The 20134-nt window shown below is 42.8% G+C and overlaps 1 protein-coding gene across 1 annotated transcript in view; it reads right to left on the bottom strand.

Annotated features, from left to right (window-relative positions):
* LOC147159648 (uncharacterized) overlaps positions 1-20134 on the bottom strand; it is a 47162-nt gene that overhangs the window by 5943 nt on the left and 21085 nt on the right. The window contains exons 58-71 of the mRNA XM_086059370.1: positions 20065-20129; positions 19813-19982; positions 19128-19351; positions 18973-19037; positions 18721-18890; positions 18036-18259; positions 17881-17945; positions 17629-17798; positions 9300-9523; positions 4282-4346; positions 4030-4199; positions 3442-3937; positions 1976-2357; positions 705-1115 (exon numbers count right to left, since the gene is read on the bottom strand). Of these exons, the coding sequence (XP_085915496.1) occupies positions 705-1115; positions 1976-2357; positions 3442-3937; positions 4030-4199; positions 4282-4346; positions 9300-9523; positions 17629-17798; positions 17881-17945; positions 18036-18259; positions 18721-18890; positions 18973-19037; positions 19128-19351; positions 19813-19982; positions 20065-20129 (2901 nt within the window). The remainder of the gene's footprint in view (positions 1-704; positions 1116-1975; positions 2358-3441; positions 3938-4029; positions 4200-4281; positions 4347-9299; positions 9524-17628; positions 17799-17880; positions 17946-18035; positions 18260-18720; positions 18891-18972; positions 19038-19127; positions 19352-19812; positions 19983-20064; positions 20130-20134) is intronic.

The raw sequence follows: 20134 nt of genomic DNA, 5'->3' as shown, positions 1-20134 counted from the left end.
TACTAAAACAAAAACTAAGACAACAAAAATTGCTGCTACTACCTGTTAAACAGCCAAACTGATGCCACAAAAAAATTACAAATGTACAAAAAGGGTGTGAACATCACAATGTCTGCCATATGTCAAGCTTTTCACGGCGGTAAACTCACGAATGACTTCAAGGGTTTCAGCAAAGATGCTGATGTTGAATATGTTGTTGGGCTGGCCAAGCGTTTCCTCCAAGGTGGCGACGACAACCTCGTCCACAGGAGTCGAAGATGTGTTCCTGAATTCCAGTCCTACATTGACTTGCGTGTTTTCCAATTGTGTCAGTACAACAGCGCGGCTGTATTGAAAAAAAATGCACAATGTACTCTCAGTTGGACACACCCTTAAATATTGTAAGATCAATTGCAAAAACGTACAAAACCCGAATAACGAAGGTGCGGATGAATATAAAACCGAATCTCTGCCTGTAGATGGTGTCGCACTGTAACGTGGAGAAAAGGGAAACAAATTAGACGTTAGGAAAAAAATAGATGAAAAAGCATAGGGAGGATAACAACTGGACTGACCGCCGTGACAATTCTGTTTTCAAGAGCTTTGTACTGCATGCTGTTGACATCATTGAATTCTTCCACAAACGGTTCCTCCAAAGTAGCCGACCAGACAACAACCGGTGGTGAAGATGTGGGGACTGCTGCTGGAGTTGTTGGATTTCGAACAGTTGGCCCTTGAGTTGTAGGGACATAACTTGTGGTTGGGCCTTCAGTGTTGGTTGGCCCTTGAGTTGTAGGGACATGAGTGGTGGTTGGCCCTTGAGTGGTTGTTGGCCCTTGAGTTAGAGGAACGTTGGTGGTGATTGACCCATGAATGGTGGTTGGCTCTTCAGTTATAGGGACGTGGGTGGTAGTTGGCCCTTGAGTTGTAGGGACATGAGTGGTGGTTGGCCCTTGAGTGGTGGTTGGCCCTTGAGTTACAGGAACGTTGGTGGTGATTGGCCCATGAATGGTGGTTGGCTCTTGAGTTGTAGGGACATGGGTGGTAGTTGGCCCTAGAGTTGCAGGGACATGAGTGGTGGTTGGCCCTTGAGTTGTAGGAACACGGCTGATAGTTGGCCCGTGATTGATGGTTGGCTCTAGAGTTGAAAGGACATGGGTGGTGGGGACGTGGGTGGCAGTGGACTCATGTGTAGGTGATGGTCCATTTGTTGTCTCTGAATTTGTTTGGTGTGGAGATTCTGGCAATACAATCGGAAGACACTTGGTTAAAAAAAATTCCAACAACAAATGTACTAAAACAAAAACTAAGACAACAAAAATTGCTGCTACTACCTGTTAAACAGCCAAACTGATGCCACAAAAAAATTACAAATGTACAAAAAGGGTGTGAACATCACAATGTCTGCCATATGTCAAGCTTTTCACGGCGGTAAACTCACGAATGACTTCAAGGGTTTCAGCAAAGATGCTGATGTTGAATATGTTGTTGGGCTGGCCAAGCGTTTCCTCCAAGGTGGCGACGACAACCTCGTCCACAGGAGTCGAAGATGTGTTCCTGAACTCCAGTCCTACATTGACTTGCGTGTTTTCCAATTGTGTCAGTACAACAGCGCGGCTGTATTGAAAAAAAATGCAAAATGTACTCTCAGTTGGACACACCCTTAAATATTGTAAGATCAATTGCAAAAACGTACAAAACCCGAATAACGAAGGTGCGGATGAATATAAAACCGAATCTCTGCCTGTAGATGGTGTCGCACTGTAACGTGGAGAAAAGGGAAACAAATTAGACGTCAGAAAAAAAATAGATGAAAAAGCATAGGGAGGATAACAACTGGACTGACCGCCGTGACAATTCTGTTTTCAAGAGCTTTGTACTGCATGCTGTTGACATCATTGAATTCTTCCACAAACGGTTCCTCCAAAGTAGCCGACCAGACAACAACCGGTGGTGAAGATGTGGGGACTGCTGCTGGAGTTGTTGGATTTCGAACAGTTGGCCCTTGAGTTGTAGGGACATAACTTGTGGTTGGGCCTTCAGTGTTGGTTGGCCCTTGAGTTGTAGGGACATGAGTGGTGGTTGGCCCTTGAGTGGTTGTTGGCCCTTGAGTTAGAGGAACGTTGGTGGTGATTGACCCATGAATGGTGGTTGGCTCTTCAGTTGTAGGGACGTGGGTGGTAGTTGGCCCTTGAGTTGTAGGGAAATGAGTGTTGGTTGGCCCTTGAGTGGTGGTTGGCCCTTGAGTTACAGGAACATTGGTGGTGATTGGTCCATGAATGGTGGTTGGCTCTTGAGTTGTAGGGACGTGGGTGGTAGTTGGCCCTTGAGTTGCAGGGACATGAGTGGTGGTTGGCCCTTGAGTTGTAGGAACATGGCTGATAGTTGGCCCGTGATTGATGGTTGGCTCTAGAGTTGAAAGGACATGGGTGGTGGGGACCTGGGTGGCAGTGGACTCCTGTGTAGGTGATGGTCCATTTGTTGTCTCTAAATTTGTTTGGTGTGGAGATTCTGGAAATACAATCGGAAGACACTTGGTTAAAAAAAATTCCAACAACAAATGTACTAAAACTAAAACTAAGACAACAAAAATTGCTGCTACTACCCGTTAAACAGCCAAACTGATGCCACAAAAAAATTACAAATGTACAAAAAGGGTGTGAACATCACAATGTCTGCCATATGTCAAGCTTTTCACGGCGGTAAACTCACGAATGACTTCAAGGGTTTCAGCAAAGATGCTGATGTTGAATATATTGTTGGGCTGGCCAAGCGTTTCCTCCAAGGTGGCGGCGACAACCTCGTCCACAGGAGTCGAAGATGTGTTCCTGAACTCCAGTCCTACATTGACTTGCGTGTTTTCCAATTGTGTCAGTACAACAGCGCGGCTATATTGAAAAAAAATGCACAATGTACTCTCAGTTGAACACACCCTTAAATATTGTAAGATCAATTGCAAAAACGTACAAAACCCGAATAACGAAGGTGCGGATGAATATAAAACCGAATCTCTGCCTGTAGATGGTGTCGCACTGTAACGTGGAGAAAAGGGAAACAAATTAGAACTTCAGAAAAAAAAATAGATGAAAAAGCATAGGGAGGATAACAACTGGACTGACCGCCGTTATAATTCTGTTTTCAAGAGCTTTGTACTGCATGCTGTTGACATCATTGAATTCTTCCACAAACGGTTCCTCCAAAGTAGCCGACCAGACAACAACCGGTGGTGAAGATGTGGGGACTGCTGCTAGAGTTGTTGGATTTCGAACAGTTGGCCCTTGAGTTGTAGGGACATAACTTGTGGTTGGGCCTTCAGTGGTGGTTGGCCTTTGAGTTGTAGGGATATGGGTGGTGGTTGGCCCTTGAGTGGTGGTTGGCCCTTGAGTTACAGGAACGTTGGTGGTGATTGGCCCATGAATGGTGGTTGACTCTTGAGTTGCAGGCACGTGGGTAGTAGTTGGCCCTTGAGTTGTAGGGAAATCAGTGGTGGTTGGCCCTTGAGTTGTAGGGACATGAGTGGTGGTTGGCCCTTGAGTGGTGGTTGGCCCTTTAGTTACAGGAACGTTGGTGGTGATTGGCCCATGAATGGTGGTTGACTCTTGAGTTGTAGGGACGTGGGTGGTAGTTGGCCCTTGAGTTGCAGGGACATGAGTGGTGGTTGGCCCTTGAGTTGTAGGGACATGAGTGGTGGTTGGCCCTTGAGTGGTGGTTGGCCCTTGAGTTACAGGAACGTTGGTGGTGATTGGCCCATGAATGGTGGTTGGCTCTTGAGTTGTAGGGACGTGGGTGGTAGTTGACCCTTGAGTTGCAGGGACATGAGTGGTGGTTGGCCCACGGCTGATAGTTGGCCCGTGATTGATGGTTGGCTCTAGAGTTGAAAGTACATGGGTGGTGGGGACCTGGGTGGCAGTGGACTCATGTGTAGGTGATGGTCCATCCGTTGTTTCTGATGTTTCAGCTGTTTAAATGAAAATAATTAACAGCAAAAAAAAATCAGCATTGATGCTAACTGAAGATAATTTGGTGGTGATGACAGAAGTCTTAACTTACAAATAACTGCAATTGAGTCTGGAATAACAGTGAGTGGGAAATTGTTGTTGGGACTATTCACAGCTTCTACCAATGTCTCAACGACCACATCAGCTTCTGGGATCTGATCACTTGGTACCGAATTGTTGAATTCCAGGTCCATTTCCACTTTTGTGTTTCCCTGTTCTGGACTAAAAATAAAATAGGAGATGACATATTTAGATTGGAGTGCAAGTTGACATTTCCAGATGCTTCCTGTATTTAATTTATTACCTAAATCCATTAACAATGGTGCGGATAAAAATGTCTCCAAATGCTTGCAAGAGGATCGAGTCACACTGTAAGAAGAATCAAATTTGACGGAATTAAAAGTGGTTAAAGAAAATGGTTGCATTAGAAAAATAAGTCATGAAATAGTCCATCCATCCATCCATTTTCATATGTACATCTAAGTGTAGGTGACAGGGCTGCAGTCTAAACATATAGGTACAGACTTCTCTGTCTCCAGCTCAACTGGAGGACACCAGTCCCGAGGCCTTCTCCTGGTTGGGCACCAGTGAGAGGAACCGCGGACAGGCTTACGAGTTGCCTCAGCCATCTCAACCTTCTCTCCAGGGTCAAGAAAGAGTGGGCAATCTGGGAACCTTCTACACCAGGGCTGCACATGGACATTCTCTCCATAAAGATACATAACCCACGACAGAGGTCCTGCCTGGAATTGTAATAAATTGAATCATTACGCACCATTGATACCACTTGTGTTTTGAATTCTTTGTATTGTTTGCTGCTGCGATTGTTTAATGCTTCCACAAAAGGTTCCAAAAGAGTAGCTTTAACAGACACTACTCGTGAGATGACTGCAGTTGTCTCTTGAGTTGTTGTTGATTCATCCATTGTTGTTGATCTGTCAGTAGTTGTTATTGGTTTGTCAATAGTAGTTGATGATTTGTCAAGAGTAATTGTTGATTTGTCAACAGAAGTTGTTGAGTTGACAGTAGTAGCTGGTGATTTATCAGTAGTTGTCATTGGTTCTTCAGTAGTTGATTCATCAATAGTCGATTTGTCAAAAGTAGTTGATCCTTCAGTAGTTGGTTTGTTAATAGTTTCTGTTGATCTGTTAATCATAGCTGTGGATTCATCAATATATTCTGTTGGTTTGTCAATAGTTGTTGATTCGCCAGTAGTAGCTTTTGATTCATTAATAGTATTCTTCAATTTGGTAGTTGTCGATTTGTCAATCTCTGTTATTGATTTGTCAAAAGTTGTCGATTCATTAGAAATTGTTGACAATCCCTCAACAGTTATTGATCCATCAGTTGATTGGTTAGTAGTTGCTGTTGATTCATACGTTGTAGTTGATTTGTCTGTAGTAGCTTTTGATTCATCAGCCATAGTTGATTCATCAACAATGGTTGCAAATGCGTCATCTATAGTTGTTGAACCGTCAAGAACAGTTGTTGACTCATTAGTAGTAGTTGTCCTATCAAAAGCATTTGTTGATGCATCAAAAACAGGTGTTGATTTGTCAATAGTTGTTGGTTCATCAAAAGTCGTGGTTGATCGATTAACAGTGGTTGTTGATATGTCATAATTAGTTAACCCATCAGCAACAATTGTTGGTTTGTCAATATTAGTGGTTAAGTCATAAATAGTCATTGTTGATTTGTCAGGAGCTGATGTTGATTTGTCATTGGTAGTGATTTTGTCAATAGTTGTTCTTGAGACACCAATAGTTGTTCCTCTCTCAATAAGTGTTGATGCATCAACAAGAGTTGCTGATGCATCAAAAGTTGCTGTTGATCTTCTTGTTGATCCGTCAGTAGTACTGGTTGATTCATCAATGTTTTTTGTTGATACATCAATACTTTCTGTTGATTCGTCAGTAGTTGCTGTTGATACATCCGTTAATTGGTCAATTGTTGATCTGTCAACTCCAATGGTTGATCCATCAACAGCTGTCGATCCATCAATACTTGCTGTTGATTTGTCAACAGTTATTGTTTCATCTTTAGTAGCTGATTTGTCTTCAGTGGTGGTAGTTTTTGTTGTAATAGTAATTGATGATTTGTCAAAAGTAGTTGATTTGTCACTACTTGTTGATTTGTCAGTTGTTGATTTCTCAATTGTTGATAAAACAGCTGTCAATTTATCAATACTTGCTGTTGATTTGTCAATAGTAATTGTTTTGTCAATAGTTGTTGATCTGCCATCTACAATTGTGGAGCCCACAACAGCTGTTGAGTCAGCAAAGGAACTTGTTGATTCATTAGTAGTAGTTGATGCACCGAGAGGTGTTGATTGTTCAACGGTAATTGTCGACTTGCTAATAGTAGTTGTTAATCTGTCAATAGCTGCTGTTGATTTGTCAATAGTTGTTAATTTGTCAATAGTTCTTGACGTGTCAGCTACTATTGTTGATCCAACAACAGCTGTTGATTTCTCAATAGTTGGTGTTTATTTATCAATTTTTGCTGTTGATTCATCAGTAGTTGCTTTTGATTTATCAATAGTTCTTGATCCATCAACAGATCTTGTTCCAACAGCAGTAGTGGTTGATCCTTCAGTAGTTGTAGTCATTTTTGTTGTGATAGTAATTGATGATGTGTCAAAGGTAATTGGTTTGTCACTATTTGTTGATTTGTCAATTGTTGATACAACAGCTGTCGATTTATTAATACTTGCTGTTGATTTGGCAATAGTTTTTGAGCCGTCATCTACAAATGTTGAGCTAACAACAGCTGTTGATTCATCAAAATAACTTGTTGATCCATCAACAACAGTTGCTGATTGGTCGACAGCAGTTGTTGATGCATCAACAGTAATTGTGGATTTATCAATATTAGTTGTTGATTTGTCAATAGTTCTGGATCTGTCACCTAAAATTGTTGATCCAACGACAGCTGTGAATTTGTCAGTAGTTGCTGTTGATTTGTCACTAGTCACTGCTTATAGATGCATCAATCGTCGTTGTTCCACTAAGAACACTTATTGATCTCCAGCCCGCTCCAACTGTGAGGATCCCATGGGTCAGATCTATGACACTCTGTTTACTCTGTATATAGCAGGCCTTGGAGCACCTCGGTATCCCCTGTGTCGACCAAGAGGTGGGGGCTGGAGACACAGAAGTCTAGGTTTCCTGAATTATTCTGCTGCCTCCCATGACTCAGATTCACATATCTTGTGGAAAACAACTTGCTGGATGGATGGATAGATGGATAGATGGACGAGCTCATTACCATATAACATTGTAATCACTTAAATATATACCCACCATTGACACCACTTGTGTTTCAAGTACTCTGTATCCTTCGCTGCTGCGGTTGTTCAAATCTTCCACATAAGGTTCCAACAGAGTGGCTGTAAGTGACACAGCTGGTGGTGGACCTGAGATTGCAGTTGCTGATGATGAACCAATAGCAGCTGTTGTTAAACCATGGGAGGACGTTGATCCTTGGGTGGTTTTTGGTACTTTAGCTGTTTTGGTGAAAGTAGTTTAAAAGAATGGATTAATTTTCATTTGGAAAAAGGCATTATTCTTGTCTACCAAAGAAAAATAAAGAAAGAAAATGTCATTTAGAACTGGTCAGAGCGTGAATTGTCCCTCAAGACAAGCAGAAGTCAATGAACAAATGAGACAGTGGGATGAAGTCCTGAGGAACACCGTGATCAGGGTTGGGGAATCCACGCCAAAAAAAGTAAAAAAACCCTGCCACAGATTAGATTTAGCCACAGATGCTTCTATTCAACTGACAGTTAAATTAGCTTGTCTCCACCTGTTGAGTGAAAACACCTGTGGCTAAAGCCAAACACAGTCAGGGTTTTTACTTTTTGGACCTGGGTTTCCCAACTCTGACCGTTAGTCATATAAATGGATCTGAATGAGTGCTTAATAATAAGGATGGAAATCAGTTGGCATCCAGAGAATCTTGTGTTACTTACAACCGGCTGTAATAGTCAGGATCCAGAGCGAAGTTGAAAGTGATGTTAGGATTAGTCACAGCTTCTTGCAACGCTTTTTTTTTTTTTTTACTTTGTATGTGCGTGAGAATGTGCGGGTGTGTGTGTGCATGTGTGCGTGCGTGTGAGTGTGTACTCATTAATTCACCTAAAACCTATTAAAAATCCCATACCGTTCACCATAACCGAATATTTCAGAATCCAGCTAGAGTCGTGAGGTTGTTAGGAGACCCGAGGAAGGATCAAAGAAAGGAAAGTGAAATCCAGCACCGAACAGACATCACCTACTACCCACCAGGTTACCAACCAGTCTTTCACCAACCCCACAAACATCTAAATTCCAACAAATTAGGGAGACCTCAAGAGACCAAAGGAGAGACTGAGGAAAGGAAGGAAGGATAGATGAAGCAGACTGAGATCCACAGACATCAGCTTCCACCAATTCAAAGACCAGAGGAAAAAGCAGATTGTGTTTGAATTTCGATAGATGCTTGTGTGGTGGATCTGGCATGCATGAACACCTCCACCAAAGAGGGGAGCCGTTGACATCGGCCTGGACAGAGGAAGCACAACCCCCCAGGGCCCCCCAGGCCACGGCAGCGCCAAGGCACAACCCCCGGACCACGCAGGGGCCACTGGCTGGAGAGCAAACCCAGGAGCCAGGAGCGCCCCCCACCCCAACACGGCCCGCACCCCCAGCCCAACGCAACAGAACGGGAAACGGCAGGCCCGCCAGGCACCCCACCGGCCCACAGCCCCCGCTCCCCCCACGACCCCCCACCCACACCCGTCACCCACCACAACCCAGACCCAGCCGCCCCCAGGCCCCCAAACCCCCAGACACCTCCCCAGCATGGAAGTGGATCTGAATGTGTTCATAATGATAGCATTGAAATCAGTTGGCATTCAGAGAATCTTGTTACTTACAACTGGCTGTAATAGAGTCTGGATCCAGAGGGAGGTTGAAAGTGGTGTTAGGATTAGTCACAGCTTCTTGCAACGCTTCTACGACTGCTTCGGCTTCTGGAATATCTTCAATCGGTGCAGAACTGTTGAATTGCAGTTCCACGTCTACTTGCGTGTTTCCCATTTGTGGCCTTGAATGACAAGAATACGCTATTAATTTCAACTGTGCGCTGAAAAAATTGTGGCATAAGGGTAGTATATTTCAAATCTTACTGAAATCCGATGACAACGGTCCCAAAGAAAAGGGAACCAAACTCTTGGAAGAAGATGAAGTCACACTGTAAAAAGAATCCAACTTTAAAAACATCGGAGTAACTGTAGTGAAAGAATCACCAAATTCCAAAAGTTTACATGTTGATCGTACGCACCATTGACACCACTTGTGTTTCAAGTTCTCTGTATCCTTCGCTGCTGCGGTTGTTCAATTCTTCCACAAAAGGTTCCAACAGAGTGGCTGTAAGTAACACAGCTGGTTGTGGAACTGAGAGGGCAGTAGTTGCTGTCCCTTGGGTCGTTGTTGATGATAACCCATCAATGGTAGTTGTTAAACCAAGGGAGGATGTTGGTCCTTTGGTGACTGTTGGTACTTTTGCTGTTTCGGTGAAAGTAGTTTAAAAGAACTGATCAATTATCATTGGGACAAAGACATTATTCTTGTCTGCCAAAGAAAAATCAATATAGGAAACGTCATTCAGAAAAGGTCAGAGCGTGAATTGTCCCTCAAGATAAGCAGAAGTCGATGAGCAAATGAGACAATGGGACGAAGTCTTGAGGAACACCGTGAGGAGGGTTGGGGAATCCACGTCCAGAAAGTAAAAACCCTGCCATAGATTAGCTTTAGTCACAGGTGCTTCTATTCAACTGACAGATAAATTAACTCGTCTCCACATGTTGAGTAGAAACACCTGGGGCTAAAGCCAAATACTGTCTGGATTTTTACTTTCTGGAACTGGGTTTCCCAACTCTGACCGTTAGTCATGGAAGTGAATCTGAATGTGTTCATAATGATAGCGTTGAAATCAGTTGGCATTCAGAGAATCTTGTGCTACTTACAACTGGCTGTAATAGAGTCTGGATCCAGAGCGAAGGTGAAAGTGGTGTTAGGATTAGTCACAGCTTCTTGCAACGCTTCTACGACTGCATCGGCTTCTGGAATATCTTCAATCGGTGCCGAACTGTTGAATTGCAGTTCCACGTCTACTTGCGTGTTTCCCATTTGTGGCCTTGAATGACGAGAATGCGCTATTAATTTCAACTGTGCGCTGCAAAAATTGTGGTATAAGGGTAGTATCTTTCAAATCTTACTGAAATCCAATGACAACGGTCCCAAAGAAAAGGGAACCAAACTCTTGGAAGAAGATGAAGTCACACTGTAAAAAGAATCCAACTTTAAAAACATCGGAGTAACTGTAGTGAAAGAATCACCAAATTCCGAAAGTTTACATGTTGATCGAACGCACCATTGACACCACTTGTGTTTCAAGTACTCTGTATCCTTCGCTGCTGCGGTTGTTCAAATCTTCCACAAAAGGTTCCAACAGAGTGGCTGTAAGTAACACAGCTGGTTGTGGAACTGAGAGGGCAGTAGTTGCTGTCCCTTGGGTCGTTGTTGATGATAACCCATCAATGGTAGATGTTAAACCAAGGGAGGATGTTGGTCCTTGGGTGGCTGTTGGTACTTTTGCTGTTTCGGTGAAAGTAGTTTAAAAGAACTGATCAATTATCATTGGGACAAAGGCATTATTCTTGTCTGCCAAAGAAAAATCAATATAGGAAACGTCATTCAGAAAAGGTCAGAGCGTGAATTGTCCCTCAAGATAAGCAGAAGTCGATGAGCAAATGAGACAATGGGACGAAGTCTTGAGGAACACCGTGAGGAGGGTTGGGGAATCCACGTCCAGAAAGTAAAAACCCTGCCATAGATTAGCTTTAGTCACAGGTGCTTCTATTCAACTGACAGATAAATTAACTTGTCTCCACATGTTGAGTAGAAACACCTGGGGCTAAAGCCAAATACTGTCTGGGTTTTTACTTTCTGGAACTGGGTTTCCCAACTCTGACCGTTAGTCATGGAAGTGAATCTGAATGTGTTCATAATGATAGCGTTGAAATCAGTTGGCATTCAGAGAATCTTGTGCTACTTACAACTGGCTGTAATAGAGTCTGGATCCAGAGCGAAGGTGAAAGTGGTGTTAGGATTAGTCACAGCTTCTTGCAACGCTTCTACGACTGCATCGGCTTCTGGAATATCTTCAATCGGTGCCGAACTGTTGAATTGCAGTTCCACGTCTACTTGCGTGTTTCCCATTTGTGGCCTTGAATGACGAGAATGCGCTATTAATTTCAACTGTGCGCTGCAAAAATTGAGGTATAAGGGTAGTATATTTCAAATCTTACTGAAATCCAATGACAACAGTCCCAAAGAAAAGGGAACCAAACTCTTGGAAGAAGATGAAGTCACACTGTAAAAATAATCCAACTTTAAAAACATCGGAGTAACTGTAGTGAAAGAATCAACAAATTCCGAAAGTTTACATGTTGATCGAACGCACCATTGACACCACTTGTGTTTCAAGTACTCTGTATCCTTCGCTGCTGCGGTTGTTCAAATCTTCCACAAAAGGTTCCAACAGAGTGGCTGTAAGTAACACAGCTGGTTGTGGAACTGAGAGGGCAGTAGTTGCTGTCCCTTGGGTCGTTGTTGATGATAACCCATCAATGGTAGATGTTAAACCAAGGGAGGATGTTGGTCCTTGGGTGGCTGTTGGTACTTTTGCTGTTTCGGTGAAAGTAGTTTAAAAGAACTGATCAATTATCATTGGGACAAAGGCATTATTCTTGTCTGCCAAAGAAAAATCAATATAGGAAACGTCATTCAGAAAAGGTCAGAGCGTGAATTGTCCCTCAAGATAAGCAGAAGTCGATGAGCAAATGAAACAATGGGACGAAGTCTTGAGGAACACCGTGAGGAGGGTTGGGGAATCCACGTCCTGAACGTAAAAACCCTGCCATAGATTAGCTTTAGTCACAGGTGCTTCTATTCAACTGACAGATAAATTAACTTGTCTCCACATGTTGAGTAGAAACACCTGGGGCTAAAGCCAAATACTGTCTGGGTTTTTACTTTCTGGAACTGGGTTTCCCAACTCTGACCGTTAGTCATGGAAGTGAATCTGAATGTGTTCATAATGATAGCGTTGAAATCAGTTGGCATTCAGAGAATCTTGTGCTACTTACAACTGGCTGTAATAGAGTCTGGATCCAGAGCGAAGGTGAAAGTGGTGTTAGGATTAGTCACAGCTTCTTGCAACGCTTCTACGACTGCATCGGCTTCTGGAATATCTTCAATCGGTGCCGAACTGTTGAATTGCAGTTCCACGTCTACTTGCGTGTTTCCCATTTGTGGCCTTGAATGACGAGAATGCGCTATTAATTTCAACTGTGCGCTGCAAAAATTGTGGTATAAGGGTAGTATATTTCAAATCTTACTGAAATCCAATGACAACGGTCCCAAAGAAAAGGGAACCAAACTCTTGGAAGAAGATGAAGTCACACTGTAAAAAGAATCCAACTTTAAAAACATCGGAGTAAGTGTAGTGAAAGAATCCCCAAATTCCGAAAGTTTACATGTTGATCGAACGCACCATTGACACCACTTGTGTTTCAAGTACTCTGTATCCTTCGCTGCTGCGGTTGTTCAAATCTTCCACAAAAGGTTCCAACAGAGTGGCTGTAAGTAACACAGCTGGTTGTGGAACTGAGAGGGCAGTAGTTGCTGTCCCTTGGGTCGTTGTTGATGATAACCCATCAATGGTAGATGTTAAACCAAGGGAGGATGTTGGTCCTTGGGTGGCTGTTGGTACTTTTGCTGTTTCGGTGAAAGTAGTTTAAAAGAACTGATCAATTATCATTGGGACAAAGGCATTATTCTTGTCTGCCAAAGAAAAATCAATATAGGAAACGTCATTCAGAAAAGGTCAGAGCGTGAATTGTCCCTCAAGATAAGCAGAAGTCGATGAGCAAATGAGACAATAGGACGAAGTCTTGAGGAACACCGTAAGGAGGGTTGGGGAATCCACGTCCAGAAAGTAAAAACCCTGCCATAGATTAGCTTTAGTCACAGGTGCTTCTATTCAACTGACAGATAAATTAACTTGTCTCCACATGTTGAGTAGAAACACCTGGGGCTAAAGCCAAATACTGTCTGGGTTTTTACTTTCTGGAACTGGGTTTCCCAACTCTGACCGTTAGTCATGGAAGTGAATCTGAATGTGTTCATAATGATAGCGTTGAAATCAGTTGGCATTCAGAGAATCTTGTGCTACTTACAACTGGCTGTAATAGAGTCTGGATCCAGAGCGAAGGTGAAAGTGGTGTTAGGATTAGTCACAGCTTCTTGCAACGCTTCTACGACTGCATCGGCTTCTGGAATATCTTCAATCGGTGCCGAACTGTTGAATTGCAGTTCCACGTCTACTTGCGTGTTTCCCATTTGTGGCCTTGAATGACGAGAATGCGCTATTAATTTCAACTGTGCGCTGCAAAAATTGTGGTATAAGGGTAGTATCTTTCAAATCTTACTGAAATCCAATGACAACGGTCCCAAAGAAAAGGGAACCAAACTCTTGGAAGAAGATGAAGTCACACTGTAAAAAGAATCCAACTTTAAAAACATCGGAGTAACTGTAGTGAAAGAATCACCAAATTCCGAAAGTTTACATGTTGATCGAACGCACCATTGACACCACTTGTGTTTCAAGTACTCTGTATCCTTCGCTGCTGCGGTTGTTCAAATCTTCCACAAAAGGTTCCAACAGAGTGGCTGTAAGTAACACAGCTGGTTGTGGAACTGAGAGGGCAGTAGTTGCTGTCCCTTGGGTCGTTGTTGATGATAACCCATCAATGGTAGATGTTAAACCAAGGGAGGATGTTGGTCCTTGGGTGGCTGTTGGTACTTTTGCTGTTTCGGTGAAAGTAGTTTAAAAGAACTGATCAATTATCATTGGGACAAAGGCATTATTCTTGTCTGCCAAAGAAAAATCAATATAGGAAACGTCATTCAGAAAAGGTCAGAGCGTGAATTGTCCCTCAAGATAAGCAGAAGTCGATGAGCAAATGAGACAATGGGACGAAGTCTTGAGGAACACCGTGAGGAGGGTTGGGGAATCCACGTCCAGAAAGTAAAAACCCTGCCATAGATTAGCTTTAGTCACAGGTGCTTCTATTCAACTGACAGATAAATTAACTTGTCTCCACATGTTGAGTAGAAACACCTGGGGCTAAAGCCAAATACTGTCTGGATTTTTACTTTCTGGAACTGGGTTTCCCAACTCTGACCGTTAGTCATGGAAGTGAATCTGAATGTGTTCATAATGATAGCGTTGAAATCAGTTGGCATTCAGAGAATCTTGTGCTACTTACAACTGGCTGTAATAGAGTCTGGATCCAGAGCGAAGGTGAAAGTGGTGTTAGGATTAGTCACAGCTTCTTGCAACGCTTCTACGACTGCATCGGCTTCTGGAATATCTTCAATCGGTGCCGAACTGTTGAATTGCAGTTCCACGTCTACTTGCGTGTTTCCCATTTGTGGCCTTGAATGACGAGAATGCGCTATTAATTTCAACTGTGCGCTGCAAAAATTGTGGTATAAGGGTAGTATCTTTCAAATCTTACTGAAATCCAATGACAACGGTCCCAAAGAAAAGGGAACCAAACTCTTGGAAGAAGATGAAGTCACACTGTAAAAAGAATCCAACTTTAAAAACATCGGAGTAACTGTAGTGAAAGAATCACCAAATTCCGAAAGTTTACATGTTGATCGAACGCACCATTGACACCACTTGTGTTTCAAGTACTCTGTATCCTTCGCTGCTGCGGTTGTTCAAATCTTCCACAAAAGGTTCCAACAGAGTGGCTGTAAGTAACACAGCTGGTTGTGGAACTGAGAGGGCAGTAGTTGCTGTCCCTTGGGTCGTTGTTGATGATAACCCATCAATGGTAGATGTTAAACCAAGGGAGGATGTTGGTCCTTGGGTGGCTGTTGGTACTTTTGCTGTTTCGGTGAAAGTAGTTTAAAAGAACTGATCAATTATCATTGGGACAAAGGCATTATTCTTGTCTGCCAAAGAAAAATCAATATAGGAAACGTCATTCAGAAAAGGTCAGAGCGTGAATTGTCCCTCAAGATAAGCAGAAGTCGATGAGCAAATGAGACAATGGGACGAAGTCTTGAGGAACACCGTGAGGAGGGTTGGGGAATCCACGTCCAGAAAGTAAAAACCCTGCCATAGATTAGCTTTAGTCACAGGTGCTTCTATTCAACTGACAGATAAATTAACTTGTCTCCACATGTTGAGTAGAAACACCTGGGGCTAAAGCCAAATACTGTCTGGATTTTTACTTTCTGGAACTGGGTTTCCCAACTCTGACCGTTAGTCATGGAAGTGAATCTGAATGTGTTCATAATGATAGCGTTGAAATCAGTTGGCATTCAGAGAATCTTGTGCTACTTACAACTGGCTGTAATAGAGTCTGGATCCAGAGCGAAGGTGAAAGTGGTGTTAGGATTGGTCACAGCTTCTTGCAACGCTTCTACGACTGCATCGGCTTCTGGAATATCTTCAATCGGTGCCGAACTGTTGAATTGCAGTTCCACGTCTACTTGCGTGTTTCCCATTTGTGGCCTTGAATGACGAGAATGCGCTATTAATTTCAACTGTGCGCTGCAAAAATTGTGGTATAAGGGTAGTATCTTTCAAATCTTACTGAAATCCAATGACAACGGTCCCAAAGAAAAGGGAACCAAACTCTTGGAAGAAGATGAAGTCACACTGTAAAAAGAATCCAACTTTAAAAACATCGGAGTAACTGTAGTGAAAGAATCACCAAATTCCGAAAGTTTACATGTTGATCGAACGCACCATTGACACCACTTGTGTTTCAAGTACTCTGTATCCTTCGCTGCTGCGGTTGTTCAAATCTTCCACAAAAGGTTCCAACAGAGTGGCTGTAAGTAACACAGCTGGTTGTGGAACTGAGAGGGCAGTAGTTGCTGTCCCTTGGGTCGTTGTTGATGATAACCCATCAATGGTAGATGTTAAACCAAGGGAGGATGTTGGTCCTTGGGTGGCTGTTGGTACTTTTGCTGTTTCGGTGAAAGTAGTTTAAAAGAACTGATCAATTATCATTGGGACAAAGGCATTATTCTTGTCTGCCAAAGACAAATCAATATAGGAAACGTCATTCAGAAAAGGTCCGAGCGTGAATTGTCCCTCAAGATAAGCAGAAGTCGATGAGCAAATGAGACAATGGGACGAAGTCTTGAGGAACACCGTGAGGAGGGTTGGGGAATCCACGTCCAGAAAGTAAAAACCCTGCCATAGATTAGCTTTAGTCACAGGTGCTTCTATTCAACTGACAGATAAATTAACTCGTCTCCACATGTTGAGTAGAAACACCTGGGGCTAAAGCCAAATACTGTCTGGGTTTTTACTTTCTGGAACTGGGTTTCCCAACTCTGACCGTTAGTCATGGAAGTGAATCTGAATGTTTTCATAATGATAGCGTTAAAATCAGTTGGAATTCAGAGAATCTTGTGTTACTTACAACTGGCTGTAATAGAGTCTGGATCCAGAGCGAAGGTGAAAGTGGTGTTAGGATTAGTCACAGCTTCTTGCAACGCTTCTACGACTGCATCGGCTTCTGGAATATCTTCAATCGGTGCCGAACTGTTGAATTGCAGTTCCACGTCTACTTGCGTGTTTCCCATTTGTGGCCTTGAATGACGAGAATGCGCTATTAATTTCAACTGTGCGCTGCAAAAATTGTGGTATAAGGGTAGTATCTTTCAAATCTTACTGAAATCCAATGACAACGGTCCCAAAGAAAAGGGAACCAAACTCTTGGAAGAAGATGAAGTCACACTGTAAAAAGAATCCAACTTTAAAAACATCGGAGTAACTGTAGTGAAAGAATCACCAAATTCCGAAAGTTTACATGTTGATCGAACGCACCATTGACACCACTTGTGTTTCAAGTACTCTGTATCCTTCGCTGCTGCGGTTGTTCAAATCTTCCACAAAAGGTTCCAACAGAGTGGCTGTAAGTAACACAGCTGGTTGTGGAACTGAGAGGGCAGTAGTTGCTGTCCCTTGGGTCGTTGTTGATGATAACCCATCAATGGTAGATGTTAAACCAAGGGAGGATGTTGGTCCTTGGGTGGCTGTTGGTACTTTTGCTGTTTCGGTGAAAGTAGTTTAAAAGAACTGATCAATTATCATTGGGACAAAGGCATTATTCTTGTCTGCCAAAGAAAAATCAATATAGGAAACGTCATTCAGAAAAGGTCAGAGCGTGAATTGTCCCTCAAGATAAGCAGAAGTCGATGAGCAAATGAGACAATAGGACGAAGTCTTGAGGAACACCGTAAGGAGGGTTGGGGAATCCACGTCCAGAAAGTAAAAACCCTGCCATAGATTAGCTTTAGTCACAGGTGCTTCTATTCAACTGACAGATAAATTAACTTGTCTCCACATGTTGAGTAGAAACACCTGGGGCTAAAGCCAAATACTGTCTGGGTTTTTACTTTCTGGAACTGGGTTTCCCAACTCTGACCGTTAGTCATGGAAGTGAATCTGAATGTGTTCATAATGATAGCGTTGAAATCAGTTGGCATTCAGAGAATCTTGTGCTACTTACAACTGGCTGTAATAGAGTCTGGATCCAGAGCGAAGGTGAAAGTGGTGTTAGGATTAGTCACAGCTTCTTGCAACGCTTCTACGACTGCATCGGCTTCTGGAATATCTTCAATCGGTGCCGAACTGTTGAATTGCAGTTCCACGTCTACTTGCGTGTTTCCCATTTGTGGCCTTGAATGACGAGAATGCGCTATTAATTTCAACTGTGCGCTGCAAAAATTGTGGTATAAGGGTAGTATCTTTCAAATCTTACTGAAATCCAATGACAACGGTCCCAAAGAAAAGGGAACCAAACTCTTGGAAGAAGATGAAGTCACACTGTAAAAAGAATCCAACTTTAAAAACATCGGAGTAACTGTAGTGAAAGAATCACCAAATTCCGAAAGTTTACATGTTGATCGAACGCACCATTGACACCACTTGTGTTTCAAGTACTCTGTATCCTTCGCTGCTGCGGTTGTTCAAATCTTCCACAAAAGGTTCCAACAGAGTGGCTGTAAGTAACACAGCTGGTTGTGGAACTGAGAGGGCAGTAGTTGCTGTCCCTTGGGTCGTTGTTGATGATAACCCATCAATGGTAGATGTTAAACCAAGGGAGGATGTTGGTCCTTGGGTGGCTGTTGGTACTTTTGCTGTTTCGGTGAAAGTAGTTTAAAAGAACTGATCAATTATCATTGGGACAAAGGCATTATTCTTGTCTGCCAAAGAAAAATCAATATAGGAAACGTCATTCAGAAAAGGTCAGAGCGTGAATTGTCCCTCAAGATAAGCAGAAGTCGATGAGCAAATGAGACAATGGGACGAAGTCTTGAGGAACACCGTGAGGAGGGTTGGGGAATCCACGTCCAGAAAGTAAAAACCCTGCCATAGATTAGCTTTAGTCACAGGTGCTTCTATTCAACTGACAGATAAATTAACTTGTCTCCACATGTTGAGTAGAAACACCTGGGGCTAAAGCCAAATACTGTCTGGATTTTTACTTTCTGGAACTGGGTTTCCCAACTCTGACCGTTAGTCATGGAAGTGAATCTGAATGTGTTCATAATGATAGCGTTGAAATCAGTTGGCATTCAGAGAATCTTGTGCTACTTACAACTGGCTGTAATAGAGTCTGGATCCAGAGCGAAGGTGAAAGTGGTGTTAGGATTAGTCACAGCTTCTTGCAACGCTTCTACGACTGCATCGGCTTCTGGAATATCTTCAATCGGTGCCGAACTGTTGAATTGCAGTTCCACGTCTACTTGCGTGTTTCCCATTTGTGGCCTTGAATGACGAGAATGCGCTATTAATTTCAACTGTGCGCTGCAAAAATTGTGGTATAAGGGTAGTATCTTTCAAATCTTACTGAAATCCAATGACAACGGTCCCAAAGAAAAGGGAACCAAACTCTTGGAAGAAGATGAAGTCACACTGTAAAAAGAATCCAACTTTAAAAACATCGGAGTAACTGTAGTGAAAGAATCACCAAATTCCGAAAGTTTACATGTTGATCGAACGCACCATTGACACCACTTGTGTTTCAAGTACTCTGTATCCTTCGCTGCTGCGGTTGTTCAAATCTTCCACAAAAGGTTCCAACAGAGTGGCTGTAAGTAACACAGCTGGTTGTGGAACTGAGAGGGCAGTAGTTGCTGTCCCTTGGGTCGTTGTTGATGATAACCCATCAATGGTAGATGTTAAACCAAGGGAGGATGTTGGTCCTTGGGTGGCTGTTGGTACTTTTGCTGTTTCGGTGAAAGTAGTTTAAAAGAACTGATCAATTATCATTGGGACAAAGGCATTATTCTTGTCTGCTAAAGAAAAATCAATATAGGAAACGTCATTCAGAAAAGGTCAGAGCGTGAATTGTCCCTCAAGATAAGCAGAAGTCGATGAGCAAATGAGACAATGGGACGAAGTCTTGAGGAACACCGTGAGGAGGGTTGGGGAATCCACGTCCAGAAAGTAAAAACCCTGCCATAGATTAGCTTTAGTCACAGGTGCTTCTATTCAACTGACAGATAAATTAACTTGTCTCCACATGTTGAGTAGAAACACCTGGGGCTAAAGCCAAATACTGTCTGGATTTTTACTTTCTGGAACTGGGTTTCCCAACTCTGACCGTTAGTCATGGAAGTGAATCTGAATGTGTTCATAATGATAGCGTTGAAATCAGTTGGCATTCAGAGAATCTTGTGCTACTTACAACTGGCTGTAATAGAGTCTGGATCCAGAGCGAAGGTGAAAGTGGTGTTAGGATTGGTCACAGCTTCTTGCAACGCTTCTACGACTGCATCGGCTTCTGGAATATCTTCAATCGGTGCCGAACTGTTGAATTGCAGTTCCACGTCTACTTGCGTGTTTCCCATTTGTGGCCTTGAATGACGAGAATGCGCTATTAATTTCAACTGTGCGCTGCAAAAATTGTGGTATAAGGGTAGTATCTTTCAAATCTTACTGAAATCCAATGACAACGGTCCCAAAGAAAAGGGAACCAAACTCTTGGAAGAAGATGAAGTCACACTGTA

Source organism: Leptonotus elevatus, chromosome 17 (genome assembly GCF_054856555.1).
Source record: "Leptonotus elevatus isolate MCC_2025b chromosome 17, RoL_Lele_1.0, whole genome shotgun sequence".
Taxonomy (NCBI): Eukaryota; Metazoa; Chordata; class Actinopteri; order Syngnathiformes; family Syngnathidae; genus Leptonotus; species Leptonotus elevatus.
The sequence above is the reverse complement of the archived record's forward strand: the minus strand, read 5'-3'. Positions and strand labels throughout refer to the sequence as shown.